This window comes from Panthera pardus, unplaced genomic scaffold (genome assembly GCF_024362965.1).
Source record: "Panthera pardus isolate Hobbes unplaced genomic scaffold, ASM2436296v1 HiC_scaffold_3, whole genome shotgun sequence".
NCBI lineage: Eukaryota > Metazoa > Chordata > Mammalia > Carnivora > Felidae > Panthera > Panthera pardus.
In genome coordinates, this window is record NW_026526876.1 from 60,572,948 (window position 1) to 60,592,741 (window position 19,794).

General features: G+C 53.1%; 1 protein-coding gene and 1 long non-coding RNA gene across 2 annotated transcripts in view; one reads left to right on the plus strand and one right to left on the minus strand.

Annotated features, from left to right (window-relative positions):
• Positions 1-898: 898 nt before the first annotated feature.
• Positions 899-19,794, minus strand: part of MYO1D (myosin ID) — a 265,335-nt gene continuing 246,439 nt past the window's right edge. Inside the window, exon 21 of the mRNA XM_053892918.1 lies at positions 899-3,264. Coding sequence (XP_053748893.1) covers positions 3,108-3,264 — 157 coding nt within the window. The 3' untranslated portion in view covers positions 899-3,107. The remainder of the gene's footprint in view (positions 3,265-19,794) is intronic.
• LOC109251918 (uncharacterized) overlaps positions 14,430-19,794 on the plus strand; it is a 31,700-nt gene continuing 26,335 nt past the window's right edge. Inside the window, exon 1 of the long non-coding RNA XR_008418781.1 lies at positions 14,430-14,541. This is a non-coding gene — a long non-coding RNA (uncharacterized LOC109251918). The remainder of the gene's footprint in view (positions 14,542-19,794) is intronic.

Below are 19,794 nucleotides of genomic sequence, written 5' to 3' on the forward strand. Positions count from 1 at the left end.
GCCAGCGCGTGTGGAGGGGTGTCCGCGTGGCTCGGCCCTGCCAGTTTAGTTCTGTGCAGGTTTCCAAGAGTGACCAATCCAGCCCTGGGGCTCCCAGATCAGCAGCCACCATGGCCCATGATTGTGGCAAGGGTGGGGCCCCTACTGGCTACATGGCCACTGCTCTGTGCCCACTCCTGCCACCCGCCTAAGCTTCAGGGCCTAGGGCAGCATGGACTCCAGCCTCCCCAGGACCCGCACCCCGTGGTCCGGAGGTGCCCCTGGACACTAGGAAGGCATTTCCACCCAGCTTGTACCTTGAGAGCTGTCAGCTTTGTGATCGCCGCCACGGACTTTCCTCAGGGCGTCTCCCTTGGTCTGAGTCACAGAAGCTGGGCTGCACGTGCTTCTCCCCCCCCCATCTCCCCCCCCCCCCCTGCCCCATGATGGTGACCGGCTGGCTTCTGGGTGTGGGGATGCTCTGCCATCTCTGCACCTAGCTCACCTGCAGCCCCTGCCCCCACTCTGTCCTGAGAGGTCCCGATGCCTCTGGCTCATTCTCCTGCCACCTCCATGGTCCCCAGCAGGCCGCTGTGGGCATTGGGAGCCCTTCCTTCATGTACGCGCTTGGACTTCAGTCACCGTGAGCCAGGTGAACTTCGAGCCTAGCGCACGGGCCTCAAAATGGTGGAACAAAATGGTTCCATTGAACTCTGCCGCCTCCTGGCCTTCCCACAGCTTTCTTCTCGCTAGCTGTTGAATATTTTTGTTCAGAAGCCTCCAGTAAATTCCCCTCCATTTTACCTTATTTGTGCCTCATGCTCCCTCCCATCCCCTGGGATAACAGCTTTTTACCAGCTGAAATGTCACAATTGTAGGTATAGTTCTCAATTACAGATAAGCAGGACACCTTTAAAAATAAGATTTAATGCTTTATTGCTCTTGACGGTAAATCAAAATATGCTCTAGAAATAAAGTTAATTTAATGGAAAATAGGAATAAACGCAGCAAACCATAAAACTGCATTTAATTAGATCAAGAGAAACACTTCATTGCATACAATCACTGTGTCCTCGGGCTCTCCCCGGGCACCCAGGAAGCATGACTGAGACCACACCCTCAGTTCCTGGTCGTTCTTTCCTCCCACGTGCTGGGATAGGACATCACGAGAAAGTGCTTGTCGACCGGCCCTCGGCGGGAGGCCCCTGCGCTGGGCCGGGGAGCCACAGGCGGCCCTGGAAGGCAGGAGGAAGGACTCCAGCCTAAGAGAAACCCTCATTGGCATGTTCCATTTCGGTGTGTCTAAAACATACCTGTGCACATATCTAGCGTAAAGCAACAGGTGTGGGGAAGTCAGTGGAAAGGAGAGGCGCCGTTCCAGTTAGGATGGTTCAACTAGTGTCAAGGTGATTGGCAAAACTCTGTTGCTAAACCAGGCTGATGGCACCTCTGTGCTGTGCAGGCAGCTGACCAGGCTTCGAGAATGAGAATGGGTGTCGGAGGACAGGATGCCAAGAGGACTTTTTGTTGCAAACTGCATAGGGTGCAGATGTTTACAGACCCTGGGAAGTCGGGGCTGGGGGCGTGTGTGCATGAGAGCAGGCTGCTGGGGCCACCTGGGGGTCAGCCAGGTGACCATGTCAGGCACAGGAAGCTGTGCTCAGGCACTTGGTGTGTTTTGCAGCATGAATGTGGCAGGTCGGGAGCGTGGCGGGGTTGGGGGGGGGGAAGCGGGTGGGGGTAGGGTGCGGGCAGCGTCTGTGGCAGAAAGTGAAGAAAACAGCAGCATGTCCCTTTGACACCCTGCCGGTCTCCTCCTGAGCCGTGGGCTCACCCTCAGCACCCTCCCCACATGGCGTGTCCCAAGTCCCTCCTTTTAAGGCTCCTGGCCTGGAGGCCTGGGCTGCCCAGAGGCTCGGGGCGGAGTCCTCAGCTGAGGCTCAGGAGCAGGGCGGTCTCAGGAAGGCATGTGAGGCGCCCGTGCTTTCGGTCGGGCACGGACCGGCAAGACGGTGGCCCTCTCCCGGCGCGAGGTCTGTGTGCCCAGCCCGGGCCCCAGCTGTGGCGGGGGGTGTATGTAGGGCAGGGTGGGCATCCTGGCCTGGCCTGCAGTGCCAGGGCCCCCCAACTCCGTTTCTGTCACTCCGCCCCTCTGGCCCCGGTCCTCATTCTCCAAGTAAGTAGGAAACAGAGGTGTGGGAAGGGGAAAACATCCCAACTCCCGCCCCCCTCCCCCCAAGCACTCACTCCCTGGCTCCCGTGACTCCGTTTTCTTATTGGTGTTCTGACAGGAGTGTGGGCACCACAGACGCAGTACCGGATGAGCAGCCCTGCAAGCCGCACAGTGTCCGTGTGCAACCACCACGGGCCCAGGCCGTGTGGTAAAGGAAGCTGGCCTTTGGAGCACCTGCTCCCTCTCGGAGAGGTGGCCTCGGGCCCTGGGGCACCCGGCTGGACTGCCAGCTGCCAGCTCCTGGGCTGAGGGGCCGGCCCTGCAGGTGAACCTGCTCACCTGGTGGCTTTGGCTGACTGCTGGGGGAGGGGCTCCGCTGAGGAGACCTGAGCGAGGTCCCGGGGGCGGGGTGGGGGGGGTGCTGTGGTCACCTTGGGGGAAAGAGGGGTGGCAAGCTGGACTCACGGAGAGAGCAGGGCTCCATCCCCGGCCAGTCCCCCAGGGGAGCACGTTTTTGGTTGGGGACATCGCGTCCACCCCTCGCAGGCCGGGTCGCTGGTCAGCGGGTCAGGGCACACTGACCTGACCTGGCCAGGGGGCGCGGGGAGGGCAGAGGCTTCTCTGACTCCAGGCACCATCAAGTTGTCTCTGAGGGTATGAGCCCAGGGCTCTGTGGCAGGGCACCGGGGTCTTGGGTCTGTGGAGTGAGGACCGTGGAAAGTCGGGGCAGAGGAGGATGGAGACCAAAGGCAGAAAGGCAGCAAGGAGACCTCAGGGGAGGAGCCTTGGAGGAGGCAGAAGAGGGCTGGGCTCCAAGCACAGACCCTCGTGAGCTGGTTTGAAGCGGGCAACAGCGGGCAGTCAGCAATTAGACGGGGGCCTGCGATGCGGAGGGGGGGGGGTGCTGCCTGGCTCCGCGGCCCCCGCGCCCTGGCGAGGCCTCCCCGGTGAGCGGTCAGTTCCCGGGCACGCTGAGGATGAAGCCCGAGCGGTTCTTGGTGAAGTCGGGCTCTGGCTGGTTGAGCCGCGTCTCCACGGAGACCGTGCACTTCTTCCCGTGCAGGCTGCACTGCACGGGGTTGGTGACGTTGACTTGAAGGTGGCGCTTCTCACTGGAAGAACCGAAAAGAGAAAGCCCAGACGGGCAGTTAGCAGGCAGCCGGAGTGGGGTGAGCTTCCCTGGCAACCCCTGGGGCCAGCTGATCGCTGAGCTGCTGCGGGCCTCGCGGGTGCCCTGGGGCCACGGTCCCAAGTGGTGCCTCCAGAGAGGGCGAGGGCGGCCAAGGCCGGGGCTGGGCTGTAGCCTCAGGCCAGAGCCAGCTGCCAGCAGCCATCAGGGGCCTGCTGCCCGGCTCCGCAGCACCTGGCCTGTCGGGCTGGACCGGAGCGGGGAAACGTGGTGGCACCGGGGCCGCCGAGGCTCTGGCCTCAGGCTGAGGGCCTTGTCGGGAGGGGCGTGGGGTTCTGATTCGGGACGACTGGTTGTCTTTGGTGGCAACTGGGAGGCGCGTCCGGGGGTGACTGGAGGTTCTTGTCCGCGCGCCCTCCCTGCCCAGAGGAATGGCTTCCAGGAGTCCCGCCCCGGCTGTGCCGAGCGGAGAGAGGCGCCTTCTGTCCATCCGCTCACTCCTGCTGGCTCAGCCCCCGCGCCCAGGCTCATGCCCCTTCAGCTGCTTTGTGCCTGAGAGATGCAAGGGGTTAAGAGGAAGGCCTGAGGCATCTGTGGGTGCTGGTCTGGTGCAGCAGGCCCCCCGGGCCCCTGCCCTTGCGCCGCGGAGGACAGATGCAGCCGAGGTGTTTCAGGCTTCCTCCCGCCCCTTTCCGGCCTGCTCTCTCACGGGGTGTGTCCCACGGGCAGACAGTGGATCAGGAAGAGACCCGAGGTTATCACTTGTGGGCATTAGGTGTCTTAATACTTAATGTCTTGCCGGCTGCAGCTAAAACCTTGGCTTAGCTATTTTTAATCAGACTTGGACATAAAAATAGAGTCCACCAGAAGCAGTGACTCAGGCATGGCTGGGTTCCTGGGGGAGCCAGGGCTGCTGTGCAGGGTCGAGGTATGGGGCCCTGAGACCCTCGTCCTGCTGTCGGGCTGGCTCAGAGCAAGCCAAGCCCCTGCGCTCAGCTCTGCCCGCAGCTGGAGATGCCTCCGGGACCCCGAGCCTGCACCTACCAGGGCTCAGTCAGCCTCCGTGTCCCTCTTGTCACCCTGCCACAGCCTCTGGGCGCCTCTGGCCGGAATCATGTCCTCTGGGGATGTCTCCCTTCTGACCCTGGCAGATGCCTCCCCTTTGGCCTTCCCTCAGTGCAGTGCTGGGGACAGCCTCTGCCTCCCGCCTTCTGTGTCTGCGCCTCTCCTCCCCATGGTACAGCAGTGTGCACACAGTAGGTTCTAGATGCGCCTGGGGGACTTCAGTCCTGGGGAAATGGCTCTAATAGGGCCACATTCCAAACACTGAGGCGGGGGATGGGACGCACCAGCCACCCCCACGTTCTTGTCTTGGTACAACTGGGACATTGCTACTTTCAATAGGGCCCTTCGGACTCCAGACCCTTCCCAGTGCCCTGAGTACAGTATCTGCAGAGAGCTTCCCCTGACTTCACTCTTCCTCCCTCTTTTGGGCTCTGGGTGTCTCCAGTATCTGCTCTGCAGTCTTGGTGCAGGGACGAGGTCGGTGGGAAACCTAAGAGGAGCGAATGGCTACCGTGGAACGGGTCACAGGGTAGCAACGCCCGACTTCGCCTTGAAAACGGAGGCCTCGGTGCAGGGTTGCAGGACAGAGAAAACCGCAGAGAACCAGTCCTCCGATTTGCTTCTCCCCACACTGGGCGGGGCTGGGAGTTTCTGTCCTAGCCTTTCTGTGTCCCAATCGGGGAGCAGTCCCAGCAGGGGTACTGGTCTCCGCTTTTAGAATGAGAGCCCCTGGAGGGCAGGGAGGACCTGTGGGGCTCACACACCGCACTGTGTGCGCAGGGACGCTCCCCAGGTGCTGTCGGGGGACATGTACATTTGTAGCTGCACTGCCGTCGTGGGCTCACAGGGCCACCATGACGTGCGGGCTCATGTCCTCTGCTCGGCCGGCTGCTTCCTCCCAGGAACACATCTCTGCCAACCTCAGGTACTCCTTGCAGCCTCGTGTGCTGAGCACGATTGGTTGAGATCCTTGTAGTGCTCCAGAAGGGAGGCCTGCTACTTAGCAAAGGAATATTCCGTACTGTCGCCTTAAGTGACAGTCTGTGCCTGTGCTCCTGCTCCTTCCCTTGGCATAGCGCTGAGTGGCCCTGCCCTGATTCCCAGCCTATCTTCATGGGGTGCTGAGGGGTTTTCCCAGAAGAGGGGGGTGAGGGGCTACATGTAATGCTTTTTAAGTATTTATTTATTTTGCGAGAGAGAGAACAAAAGAAGGGGAGGGGCAGAGAGAGAGAGAGAGAGGAAGAGAGAATCCAAAGCAGGCTCCCCACTGTCAGCGCAGAGCCCAGTGCGGGGCCCGAAGCTGTGAACCGCAAGATCATGACCTCAGCTAAAAACAAGAGTCAGACACTTAACCGACTGAGCCACCCAAGCGCCCCTACATGTGATGCTTTTAGAACAGAACAACGTTGGCTGGAGGAAGAACCAACTTTCTGGTCTCAAGAGCTGGGCTGAGCCATCATCTGCCGGTGCCGTCCACACACGGCCATCGACAGGTGACAAAGGAAGATGACGTGGTTCCTCAGTAAGTCACACATGGAATTATTACCACGTGACCCGGCGATCCCTTCCACTCCCGGAGATCTATCCGAAAGAACCGAAAGCGGATGTTCACACAACATGTACAGGAATGTTTATGACAGCATTATTTACAGTAAACAAACGGCAGGACCAATCCGAATCTCTACCAACTGATGAAGGGACAAAGTATATCCATTTGATGAAGTGTTATTCAGGAAGTACTGACACAGGCTACAACATGGATGAACCTTGAAAACATGACAAGTGAAAGAAGCCATGTAGTGTAGAATCCCACTTACAAGAAATGTACAGAATTCCCAAATCCATAGAGACAGAAACAGGAGTGGGGCAGATAGGGACTGCTTCTAGGCTTTGGGAGGGTAAGAATATTCTGGAACTAGACAGTGGTAATGGTTGCACAGCACCGTGGATGTGCTGAATGTGACTAATGGTAAATTTATGTGTCTTTTACAACAATAAAAAAAAAGGGGGGGGGGATGGATCTAAAGGAAACCTAAGAACTGGCCTTCAAACCATGTTTTCTTTTCTCATTTCAAGCTCAACTGAAATGGTTTTAAGACCAGCAAGGGGGTGCTTGTGCCTGTGCTGGAGACAGGACAGTAGCTGGGTACAAGCGGCAGACAGGAAGTGGACATTCCGGAAGGGTCATCTGACCTCTCTTGCTGGAGCTTCCCCACATCGGAGATCTTCATAAAGCTCGAACACCTTCTTCATTTTGTAGAGAAAGGAGAGCAGATTTAATAGGTGGGGGCAGGGTATCTCCCCCTGATGGCACGCCAAGCCAATGACAGCTGCCGTTGGAGGCTGGCTGCAAGGGGGAGGGGTTTTTTTCCTCCCCATCTTCTGTTACAGGATTTAATGGCTCAGCAAACTCTGGAATTCGGGGACTTTCATCTTGTTTCATCTGTTCTAAGCCATCACTGCCGGCAAATGGCCTTTATCAAATTACGTTCCTTCGTTTTGCACCTAGACTCCCGTCCTCATGAGAGAAATCTGTGGATAAACGCAAGACCCGATCCATGGGAGCCCCCAAGTGAGCCCTGTATTTTTTGTAGGGCCTGCACAGAGCAGGGCAACAAAAGTCGCCCCGGGAGCTGTACCGGCCCAGAAAATGTCTCCTCTCGTCCAGCCCCGCTCGGCTGGGACGTGGAGACGCCCACCCACTGGTCTGCTCCGATGCCCCCCAGGACTCGCAGAAGCGAACGGCCCAGCTTCTCTTCTCGGTGGTGTTGCTGGCATCCCCCGCTGGAGTAGTGGTGACCCTGTTCTGCTAAATGCACTTTGAAGGGAAATGGAACGGGAGAGGGGGGCAGGGCAGGACACTGCCTGTGAACACGTCCTCTGGGGGCTGGTGAGGTGTTCCCGAGAATGTGAGGCTAATGCTACGCGCTCCCATGTTTGCTCACAGGACGTGGCGGGAAGAAGCTCGCCTGGCACCAAGCACAGGCAGGTTGTAAACGGACGCTTCTCAAAGTCATCAGAGGTGTAGCAAGCGTGCCGTGACGGGCCCCAGGGTCCCCGGGTCAGGCCATTCTCTGTTTGGGCACCAGCCAGGCGCAAACGTGGAGGCTCGGGCGCTCGCGGGGGCAATGACACGGAAGGGGCATCTGGAACTCGTGTGTGTAGCTGCGTCACTTCAGGAAGCAAGGCCCGCTGCTTGTGTCAGACCACAGAGGGCTAGGAAGTGCTACTTCTTTTTCAAAACCCGGCTTTAGGAAGTCCTACTTCTGTTTTTGCTGGGGCTGAATGGCTCCTTGGACTGCGGTCACTTCTAAAGCGAGTCTAACGGTCCAGCGCCATGCGGTCCTGAGAGTGGGGGTGTCCCATCTCCTGGTCTACCGAGTCCCGTTTGAGTTTGCCTCTGGTGAGGTATGGGGTCACCACTTCTTTGTGGAAGATAAAACTCCCCTTGTCATCGCGTGGCTCTCCGCAGGCAGCTTGTCCCAAGGCCCCCCGCCCCTCCCCAGCCTGGCGCCCGCCTCCACAGCACTGAACCGGTGGGCAGAAACCCACGTGCCCTACTTGTGGCCCTGCCTCTGCTCTCTCTGCCCTGGCCACCATCACCCTTTTTAAAAAAAAATTTTTTTTTTAATGTTTATTTCTGAGACAGAGACAGAGCACGAGCGGGGGAGGGGCAGAGAGAGAGGGGGAGACAGAATCTAAAGCAGACTCCAAGCCCTGAGCTGTCAGCACAGAGCCCAACTCAGGGCTCGAACCCATGAACCACGAGATCATGACCGAGCCACCCAGGTGCCCCAAGGCACTCCCATTCTTGACGGGGTGACAGGCACACACGAACACCCTGTGATTCTCATGGGATGAATGCAGGAGGGCCACGTGGTGACATCAGACTGGCACCTCAGAAGAAGGGGGACTCCTGCAGGAGCAAACTTACTCCTTAAGTATTGTTTTATCTTTAGTCCCTTTATCTCAGACATTATCCCACAGTAGTGTCACCCATGCCTGTGGTTTCAATGACAGTTACCCAGTCAGCGTCCCCAGCCTAGCATGAGGTCCAAGCACATATCTGCGGCCACCTGCTAGACAAACGCCCTGAGCTGCACCAACAGCTGGGTCTTCCTGTGTCCAACACTGAGCTATCGTCTTGGACCCTTCCCCCAAACTGGTCCCCTCCTCTTGTCACACCCACGACTGCAAGAGTGGTCATCATCTACCTGGTCATGAGACCCGCAAGCCGGGAGTCAGCCTGGATCCCTCCTCTCCCTCTGCTGACCACAGCCAGTCACCACGCTCTGTTCACCGAGCTTTCTCGGTTTCTCTCCACTGCCACCATCCCAGCCCAGGACTCAGCCCTGCTGAAGCCTCCCGATGGATTCCTCTGCCTTCGGTTTGCCCCACACCCCACTTCAAACCTGTCCTCCACCTTGCCCTCAGACATATCTCCTCAAGGCACAAAAGGAGCCCGTTACTCCCCTGCTGAAACCCCTTCAGTCATTCCCCAGAGCTTTTGAGAACTGCCCGCCCCTGCCCCGGGCTGAGCCGAGTGTCCCCTGTGTCCACTGCTCTCTTGTGGCTCCGAGTGTGCAACGGTGCTGTGCTGGTTCCAGCAGCATGATCGGAGCTCACAATGGCCCTGATGCTCACCAGGGTCTAGAAACGTGAACGAAGTTCCACCGAAAGAATATTTAAAATCAAAGTGGAGGCTGAAAGAAGGAAAGGATGACCTCCAGGAGCTGGAAGGAAGGAGGGGACAGGAGGCCACTGTGAGAGGGAGGGTCCTGCAGATGCCAAGGTGGGGACATGCTGGCTTGAGCAGGAGACCTGCCCACGCGGGCCACATGGGAGGGGAACTGGGTCTGAGGTCTGGAATGAGGCTGAGCCGTTGCAGGCTGCCGGATCCAGAAAAAGGTCACTCGAGCCTACCTTCTAGCCTGGCAAAGTGGGAAGACACACAGTTTTCCAGTAAAGACTGGAACCCTCAAGGTGTCTTCACTAAACCTCTTGAAAAGCAAACCCCACTGCAGATCACCAAAGGCAACGAACAAACCTTCAGAACTCCCACAGGGAAAAGACACATTCCTTGCAAAGGTACAGACCTTTTCATCAAATGTGAGAAAATAATGAAAACACAGACTCTTCCAAGTGTTTAAGGAAAATAACCACCAACCTAGAATCATTGAGCAGGAGGGCAAAAACAAAGACTTTCTCAGACACCAAGGTAAATTTAAACAAGCATTCACTGTATGCATGTATGTATGAATAAATAAATACGACTAACTTTGGGGGTTCAACCCAACACTGATCTAAAGTCCTGGAAGACAACAACATGAGAGATGGGGTGATGGTCCAAGGGAGGCATTTGGAGGGCCTTCGTCATCTGGGAGGAGGGTAGGGACGCTGATGAACTTTAGATTTCCTAAGACCTGCACGGGTGTGAAGAAAACTAATGGTAAACAAGAACGTTCGACGGAAACATGCAACTCTGGAAGAAGTGGAAGGAAGGGGGAGAGAAACTCTGCCTCATCTAATGCAAGGCAGAAAACAGGAACCAAAGCAGCCAAGAAGCAACATGGGAACAAGAAATCACTAGCGTGGATGTGCACACCGAGGCGTGTGAACCCGTTACAAGGGACTTCTCGCATTTAATTTAGAAATGCAGCTACCTGCTATTTGCAAGATACCCATCTAAATCATCATGACAAAGAAAACTTAAATGAAACCAGACACGAGGCAAATACGAATCACAAGAAGGCTGGCAAAAGACGCTGCCGGGAATGAACTCGTTAGGTAATTGTTTTCTAAAAAAAAATTTTTTTTTAGCGTTTATTTATTTTTGAGACAGAGAGAGACAGAGCATGAACGGGGGAGGGCCAGAGAGAGAGGGAGACAGAGAATCTGAAGCAGGCTCCAGGCTCCGAGCTGTCAGCACAGAGCCCGATGCGGGGCTTGAACTCACAGACCGTGAGATCATGACGTGAGCTGAAGTCGGACGCTCAACCGACTGAGCCACCCAGGCGCCCCAATAATTGTTTTCTTTATCAGGGAGTAGTTCAGCAGGACGGTTGTCATGATATATCTGCCATCATAGAAAATGATCTTAATGTGCTTTCCTAAAACACAGATCAGCAGACGATATTAAAAGAACATAGATTTGGGGCCCCTGGGTGGCTCAGTTGCTCAAGAGTCCGACTCTTGATTTTGGCTCAGGTCACGATCTCACGGTTCGTGGGGTCGGGCTCTGTGTCGGGCTCTGCACTGGTGGTGCGGAGCCTGCTTGGGATTCTCTCTCCCTCTCTCTCTGCCCCTCCCCTGCTCACATTCTCATTCTCTCTCTCTGTCAAAATAAACTTAAAAAAAAAAAACTTTAACCAAAGAACATAGACTTGAACCCAATTAATAAGCTTGGGTGGGGGCACCTGGGTGGCTCATTTGGTCAGGCGGCCGACTGCAGCTCAGGTCATGATCTCATGGTCTGTGAGTTTAAGCCCTGCATCAGGCTCAGAGCCTGGAACCTGCTTAGGATTCTCCGTCTCCCTCTCTCTCTCTGTCCCTTCCACGCTTGTGCTCTCTCTCTCAAAATTAAATAAACAATAAAAAAAATAATTTAAAAACAAGCCTGTGTGTATGTGTGTATTCACTACGCTCAGCAATCGGACACACATTAGAGAAGCGACACTGGGCACGCGGATCAGGTACTAGACCACAGAAGGAGTGCGGTAAATACCTAAGAATTACCATCAGACAGAAATTACCTTCTGACTATACTATAATAAAAATAAAGGTGAATACAGGCATACCTCGGAGACCCCGCAGGTTTGGTTGTAGACCCCATGATAAAGCAGGTCCCTGAATCTTTTGATTTCTCAGTGCGCATAAAAGTTAAGTTTACACTATGCTGTAGTCTACTAAAGTGTGTAATAAATAGCATTATGTCTAAAAAAAATGTACATACCTGATTTAAAAAAATACTTTATTGCTACAAAAATGCTAACCCTATGTGAGCTTTCAGTGAGTCACAATGTTTTCGCTGGTGGAGGGTCTTGCACAGTGTTGACGGCTGCTGACCGATCAGGGGGCCGGGTGCGAAGCCGGGGTGGCCGTGGCGGTTTCTCAAGATAAGTCAATGAAGTCCGACTCTTCCTTTCACGAACAATTTCTCCGTAGCACGTGATACTGTTCGATAGCATTTTACCCGCAGTAGGACTTCCCTCAAAATTGGAGTCAGGCCTCTGGAACCCTGCTGCTGCTTTATCAACTAGGTGTATGTCATATTCTAGATCCTCTGTTGTCATGTTGACGTCTTTGCTGGGAGTAGGTTCTGGCTCAAGAAACCACTTTCTTGGCTCAGCCGTAAGCAGCAGCTCCCCATCCGTTCCAGGTTCCTCGTGAGATGGCAGCCCTTCAGCCCCACCCTCAGGCTCCACTTCTGACTTTCATCCTCCCGCTATCGTACCACATCTCCACTGAAGTCTTGAACCCCTCAAGGTCCTCCAGGAGGGTGAGAATCAACTTCTCCCAAGTTCCTGTGAACATTCATATTCTGACGTTCCCATGAATCACAGATGTTCCTAATGGCATCTAGAACGGTGAATCCTTTCTAGAAGGTTTTCAATTTACTTTGCCCAGATCCCTCAGAGGAATCACTATCTGTGGCAGCCATAGCCTTACAAAATGTATTTCTGAAATAAGACTTGAGAGTTGAAATTGCTCCTTGACCCGTCTCCATCGGCACTCTTGGGTCACTGGGTGCTTTGTCAGGGAGCAGTCCTGTTTTGAAAGGAATCTTTTTCAGAGCACTAGGTCTGAAAAGTGGGCTTAAACTATTCAGTACGCCATGTTGTAAACAGATGACTGTCATTGGGGCTTTGTTGTTCCATCTGTAGAGCACCGACAGAGCAGATTTAGCATAATTCTTAGGTGCCCTAGGATTTTCAAAAGGGTCAACCAGCATTGGCTTCAACTTACAGTCACCAGCTGCTTTAGCCTCTAAGAAGAGAGTCAGCCTGTCCTTTGAAGCTTTGAAGCCAAGCATTGACTTCTACCTACGAAAGCCCCAGATGCATCTCCTTCCAAGAGAAGGCTATTGCACTTACACTGAAAATCTGTTTACTGCAGCCGCCTTCCAGAATGATCTTAGCTGGACCTTCTGGAGAACTTGCTGTAGCTTCTCCATCAGCACCTGCTTCACCTTGCACTTGTGTGTTACAGACATGGCTTCTTTCCCTAAACCTCATGAAGTAACTTCTCCGCCAGCTTCAAACTGTTCTTCTGCAGCGTCCTCACCTTCGTCAACCTTCACAGAACTGAAGAACCTTAGGGCCTTGCTCTGGATTAGGCTTTGGCCCAAAGGAATGTGGTGGCTGGTTTGATCTTCTCTCTGGACCACTCAGACTTTCTCCAAATCAGTGATTGGCTGTTTTGATTTCCTTCCTTCCTTCCTTCCTTCCTTCCTTCCTTCCTTCCTTCCTTCCTCCTTTCCTTTCCTCCTTTCCTTTCCTTTCCTTTCCTTTCCTTTCCTTTCCTTTCCTTTCCTTTCCTTTCCTTTCTTCCTCTCCTCCTTTCCTTTCCTTTCCTTCCTTTTTTTCTCTTTCTCCCTCTCTTTCTTTCAAGTTTATTTATTATAAGAGAGAGACAGTGTGAGTGGGAAGTGGCAGAGAGTGAGGGGGAGAGAGAGAATCTCAAGCAGGCTCCACACTGTCTGACGTAGGGCTCGAACTCACAAACCATGAGCTCATGACCTGAGCTGAAACTGAGAATCAAATGCTTAATTGAGCCACCCAGGTGCCCCTGGCTGTTTCGCTTTCTTACCATCCATGTGATCACTGGAGGAGCACTTCTAATTTCCTTCAAGCACTCTTCCTTTGCATTCACACTTTGGCTATTTGGTGAAAGAGGCCTAGCTCCAGGCCTGTCTCAGCTTTCTACAGGACTTCCTCACTAAGCTTGATCGCCTCTAGCTTCCGATTTACACGGAGAGACGGGTGACACTTCCTTTCACCCGAACGCTTAGAGGCCACCATAGGGTCACTAACTGCCCTAATTTCAATATCGTTGTGTCTCAGGGAATTGGGAGGCTGGGGGAAAGGATGAGAGAGACGTGGGGTGGGGGGTGGGGACAGAACGCACACATCTACTTATGAAATCACCATCTTATATGGGGCACAGTTCTGGGCACCCCATCACAATTAGAGTAGTAACATCACACAGATCACCACATCCAATACAATAATCATGACAACATCTGAGATAGCGGGAGAATTCCCAAAACGTGAGAGATACAAAGTGAGCAAGTGCTGTAGGAGAAACAGTGCCAACAGACTTGCTTGACGCCAGGTGGCCACAAACCTTCAGTTTGTAAAGAAGGCGCTAGCTGTGACGGGTAGTACAGTGAAGCCCGATAAAATGAGGTATCCCTGTGTACGTGCTTCCAAGGATTCTTAATTTTTTTTTTAATGTTTATTTCGGGGGGGGGGGGGAGGGGCAGAGAGAGAGGGAAACACAGAATCCCAAACAGGCTCCAGGCTCGGAGCCGTCAGCCCAGAGCCCGACGCGGGGCTCGAATCACGGACCGCGAGACCGTGACCTGAGCCGAGGTCGGACCCTCAACCGACTGAGCCACCCAGGCGCCCCTCCGAGAATTCGGATTACACTTCTCGATCTTTGATCTGTGAAGCACAGCAAAGGGACACACCATGAAGCAAGGCGTGCCTGGATAATAATAATAGAACGATACCAGAAAAGCATATGGTACATGCCTCGCAAATACCGGTTTGTGAGATCCTCGTGAGAGCATGTGGTAAGTTCCATTTTCGGAAGAGGAAATAAGGCCTGAAGAGGCTAAGTACGTGCCAAGGTCACACGGCACAGCCAGAATTTGAACCCAGGCAACGAGGCTAGAGTCCAAGCCTTAAGCTCTGTGCATCCTGCCACTAAAATAGTCATTGGACTTTGTTAGCTACTCTGCCTCTTTACTACGTGCTCTGAGCACAGCAGAAGTGTTTTTCATCGCCCCATTGAGAGCTCCTAGCGCAGCGTCTAATACAAAATAGGAGTCGCATAAAAGTCTAGAGAAAGATTTTTTTTTTTTTTTTTAAAGACATGACTGAGAAAGTCGTGGGGATTCACTGTGACATACGACACCAACCGGAAGACCCGAGGCCAGCCTGGTGCATCTTCAAAGCAGTGTTGCTGAGAGGTGAGTCCGTCAGGCTTTCGGGCACAGGGGCCCCTGGCACCTCACTCTGAGCGAGGGTCTGTTTACGGGGAGAGGCCTAGTAAGAGGCACCAGGCATGCTCACGGGGATGCTCTTTGGAGAAGGATCCCTTTGCAAAGTGAATCATGGCCTCGCTTGGTGAATCCAAGCTTTCCTATGGTAGGCGCTCCTGTCCCTCTGCTAAGGAAATAAAAACACATGGTAGGATGGCAAACATGTGGACTGATGGGTTCCGGAAACAAAAATACGTAAACGCACACGTGGTGACTAAGGCTGGTATTACGTAGCAGCATGCCTCGTGCGGTCATAAAACGGTCTTGAATTGGGGGAGCGGAGGCTGAAAATCACGCGTTCATCGAGAACCTGCCATGTACGAGGCAGTGTATTAAACATTTTGCCATTTTCAGTGCCTCTTTCAATGCTTCCCCAAACCTTACGAGGCGCTGAGATCATGCCTGTGCTGTAGACGGGGACAGAGAAGCTGTCAAGGTCAAGGATTCCCTGCGGTGCAAAGTGCTGAGGCCACCCACCCCTAGGCCCAGGGGGTCCACTGAGCCCCCATCTGTTCAGTCCCACACGGAGGCGCTCCTCTGGCTCTCGTGCCGGCCACCAGCTCCGCGGCGCGGGGTTCCTTAATCCTTGGTGCTCGTGAGTCAGATTCGAAAGCATTTGTCATCTGCTGTGAGGACGCCGAGGTTTGGACTTTCTTGCCTACGACCGCGACCCCCTTTTACCACTTGTGTGTTTCTCTTTCTGGGCATTTCCTTCTTCGGCCCCTGGCCCGAAGGCGGTTGATGTTGCCAGGCCTGGCTGATTCCAGGCTGCCAAAGAATGGGGGCTCTGTCCCGGCGCTTGGAGAGTTTGTGCACGGTTTTGACTATTCCCTGGTGCGTGCTGGTGTCCCCGAGGAGGACGCCAGCAGGTTGCTGTCCCCTGTGTGTGGGCAGCCGTGCCCTGGCGAGGTGGGGCAGGGCCCGGCCTCCGCGTGCCGGGGACCGCCGCTCGCTCTGTGATTTGTCTCCCCCTCCCGCCGTCGGAGACCAAGGTGGGGAGAATGTTGCATTCTGCTTTATTTATACATTTGGAATCTGGACTCTTTCTTTAAAGGCTGCGTTCCTCTGTCCCTCCCCAAATGCCCAAATTGGTGCTTTACGCGAGGGATAATGAAACCTCTGAAAACCGAACTGTAAGAACAAAACCATACCCTCAGCTCCCTCAAATATACGAGGGAAGAACAACAAACAGAAGTAACAAAACACAACACTGCCAAACCAAACAAAAAGCCTACCACAAAACAAATGGGCCCGCGGCTGTGACCACAGCTATAGCTCAGGCTGGGTCAGGGGGACACCCAGGCCATGTGGCATCACCTCTGACAAGAGGACGGTGCCTCTGGAGGCTCTGGAGCCTTTGGGGGACATCTGTGTGAAAGCTCCACTTTCCTGCCTCTCTCTTCCACCTCCCCCTTCCTCTCTCCCTCTCTCCCCCTTCAACTTCTCGTCTTGTGCTTGTGCTCTAAGGGGCTTTATTTTACCAAAAAAATATGTTTGAGAGTTTTTTTTTTTTTTTTAACATCTTTGCTGTTTCCTGCTTACATCTCTACTTCTCCTATCTTGACACTTCTGTTACAGCACTGCCAAAGTTAGCACCATCTGTGAACACTGGTGTTTATTTTCTCCTCACATCATTAATGAAGGTGCTAAATACGACTGGACTGAACACGCACCAGGACCCACATCTTCTTCTGAACAGATGCGCGTTAGTGGCTTGTCAGGAACACCATCCTATATTTGCCTATTCAACTCCCCATCATTAAGAGGCATTTGGGTTTCTGTTTGTGTGTGTCCCCAGGCCGCTCTACAGAGGGGCTAACAGGATCGCAGTCCCCGCTCTGAGAACTGAGCACTGAGGGGGGTTACACACTGGGGGCGTACATACTAAAAGAGAGTCGTGAAAAGAATGTATACATAAGATTAGTTATTTTCACTGGGTTGGGACTTATAGGATAGCATTAAAAAATATTTATTTTTGGTACAATACAGCAGGAGGGGCAGAGAGAGGGGGACAGAGGATCTGAAGCGGGTTCTGTGCTGACAGGCTGACAGCAGTGAGGCTGACGCGGGGCTCAAACTCACGAACTGTGAGATCCTGACCTGAGCTGAAGTTGGATGCTCAACTGACTGAACCACCCAGGTGCCCCTCTTTTTTTTTATTTCTTTATTTTTTAAGGATGGCATTTTTAAAAATATTTTTTAATGTTTATTTACTTTTGAGAGACAGAGATCGAGTACGAGCGGAGGAGGACACAGAATCCGAAGCAGGCTCCAGGCTCTGAGCTGTCAGCACAGAGCCCGATGCGGGGCTCAAACTCCCACACCATGAGATCATGACCTGAGCTGAAGTCGGATGCTTAACCGACTGAGCCACTCATACGCCCCAAAGGATGGCATTTTTGAACAGTGTTAGGAACCAAGAAAAATCCAGGGGCTCCTAGGTGGCTCGGTTAAGCGTCTGACTCTTGATTTTGGCTCAGGTCAGGATCTCATGGTTTGTGGTTCAAGCCCTGCATCGGGCTCTTGTGCTGACAGTGCGGAGCCTGCTTGGGTTCTCTCTCTTCTTCTCTCTCCGCCCCTCCCCCGCTCACTCTCTCTCTCAAAATAAATGAACTTACAAAAAACGTTTATTCACAGGCTCAGGAATTTGTCAGCATTGTCTTGAAACACGTTCTACATCAAACATCTGTGTCTAAGGCTCTGGGCTGCAAGATCAATAATAAAACAGCTCCGTTCTGAAGGAGCTCCAGCCCCTGGAGGGAGGCAGACTTAAACAGCTACTCTATAAGGCACTTGGGCTGGCACCATGAGGTCTAGAGTGCGTTCAGGAAGCTCAGAGTGGAGGGAAGTGCCCACCACCAGGCAGATGTGGAGGCTTTTGTCGAGAGGGGCAGCCTCTTGGGCTGTGTGGCCCATGGCTCTGCTAGGCAGATACACTGAACAAACTGGGCTCTCTCCATGACGACAGGCTCCCAGTGAGCCCAGTGGGCTCGCCCAGCATAGTCAGTGTCTCTCCTTCCTTTGATAACATCCCCCTTGCTCTCATTGTGCCTCCTTCCTGAGGCCTACCTGGGCTTCCCCAGCCCACAGAGATCTCTAGAACCCTACAGACAGGAGGCAATGAACTGCCCCTCGGAGGGTGAGGAGGACTTAGAGATGACCCTGAAGCTTGACCTAAAAGTGAAATTTAGAGAGTGTGCAGAAAATGGCAAGCATGGGACTGGAGTTCAGGATTGAAGTGTGTTTGGGAGAGGGTGGTGAGAGCCGAGGCCAGCCAGATAGGCTGGGGTGGAAGACGAGCAAGGAGTTGAGGCTTAAATTTGTAGGCAATGGGGACATCCTTAAGGGATCTCAGGAAGGGAAGATAGATAATACTTTGTCTTCTTCTGTGCACATACCATGATCTGAAACTGACTTGTTTGATTGGCTTGCTCACTGTCTGTCTTCCTATGGCTCCCACCCCCTTCCCAAAAGTAAACTTCATGGGAGTGGAACCTTCTCCATATCCCCTGTGCTTGAAAGAGTGGCTGGCATACAGTAGGTGCTTAATAAAAAGCTAATCTGTAAAATTGATAGAGAGGAAACAGGTATGTGGATGAGAGATTGATGTGGGCATTTTCAGGCTGGAAGACCAGTTAGGAAACTGCCAATCAAGGGAGTAAGGACTGTGGTCAGTAAGAAGGCAAAGCTGAGTTAAGTCTGAGATGCATCAGGGTAAGAATCTGGTGACTGACTAATGTAGGTGGGGAAAGGGAGTCTGCCAATGTTCCTAGCTCTTCAGCTTGGGTGAGGGAAGAGAGAGAATGAGTTTGGTTTTGGCCAGTGTGGAGTTGAACTTCCTCTGGAAAATCATCCAAAGGGTTTCACTACACATGATGTATGATGTCGACTCAGGGGTACACAACTCATTGCTCTCCTTTTCTTAAGAGAAACACATGAGCCGGTAAGGCAGGTCATGTATCACAACTGTTTCACAAAACCTACTTTGTTGACGCATGCTATTACAATATGATTGTGGTGCTGTGTTCTATTAGGCAAATAAGCCTAGAATTTGGAAATGCACTGTTAACCGTGGCAAGCACAGCAGCCTGTCTGAGCAACTGTGCCTTCTGCAACCTGGCTGCCATTCTCCCCCATTCCGAGCCCCTTAGTATTTCAAATTCCCTGTTAAATGTTACCGTTTTTTCTTTTTTTTTTACACTTTCCCCACCATTCCTTCCAGCAATCTTTATCTGAAAGTACCCAAACTTTTAAAGCAGTATTTCTAGGAGCGATAGTACACATTATAAAGGAAATAACAAAGAGAAAAATGAAAAGAAATCTTGGCTTTGCAAACAGAAGGTCACATTCTCTAAAACTGTGGTGCCCTACAGGAATTTGGAAACTGGTCAGTGTCCCATGACAATCGGCAAATTATGTTTTACTCAATGGTTAGTTCAAGTCCCCGTTTAGGGGCCGTTACCACATCCAACTGCTGCTCGCCAAGCCTGGAAAAAGTGATTTCCCTCGGACACCCAGCAGTCTTGTGGAACTGACTATACCACACCTGAGAGTCGGCCATTCCAGATAGTGGTGGCAGCGGCAGGGCAGACCCGGGGCCTGGGGACCTCTAGGTTCTTTGTATTTCTAGGAATGCTGCTTAATCAAGGGAGGAGACCATGGGGCACAGTGGAAGGAACCTGCCCTTTGGAATTAGCTGGTCTGGGGTTTGAGCTCAGCTGTCTGGCCCGGGCCCATCACCTGCTCCTTTGAAGCTCAGTTTCCTCCATGGGGGTAGTTAATTAACAGGGAGCAATGCCCTCTCTCCCCAAGGGCTTTGGTGAGAGGTGGAGAAAATCCAGGCAGAGTGGCTAGCACAGAGCCTGGTGCTGAGTACATGCTCCATGAACGTCTGTTAATGGAGTGAAGTGCTTCAGTGAAGGAGGTTCTCGCATTTAGGAGGTTGGTTCAACAACTGACGTGAGGCCAAAGGAGCCCTTGCGTCTCAAGCCTCTTCGCTTGATCAAGGACAGCCCTTCACCAAACAACTCTGCCACCTTCTAGGGCCATGCTGGCGAGAGGCTTGTGATCCCAGAAGGTCCTTTCAACTTGTTCTTGGGTACTTAAAAAAATCCAATTTAAGCTGACAAATGATGATGACACAGTTCTTTTTATACATTTTCCACCTCACTCTTACTAAAT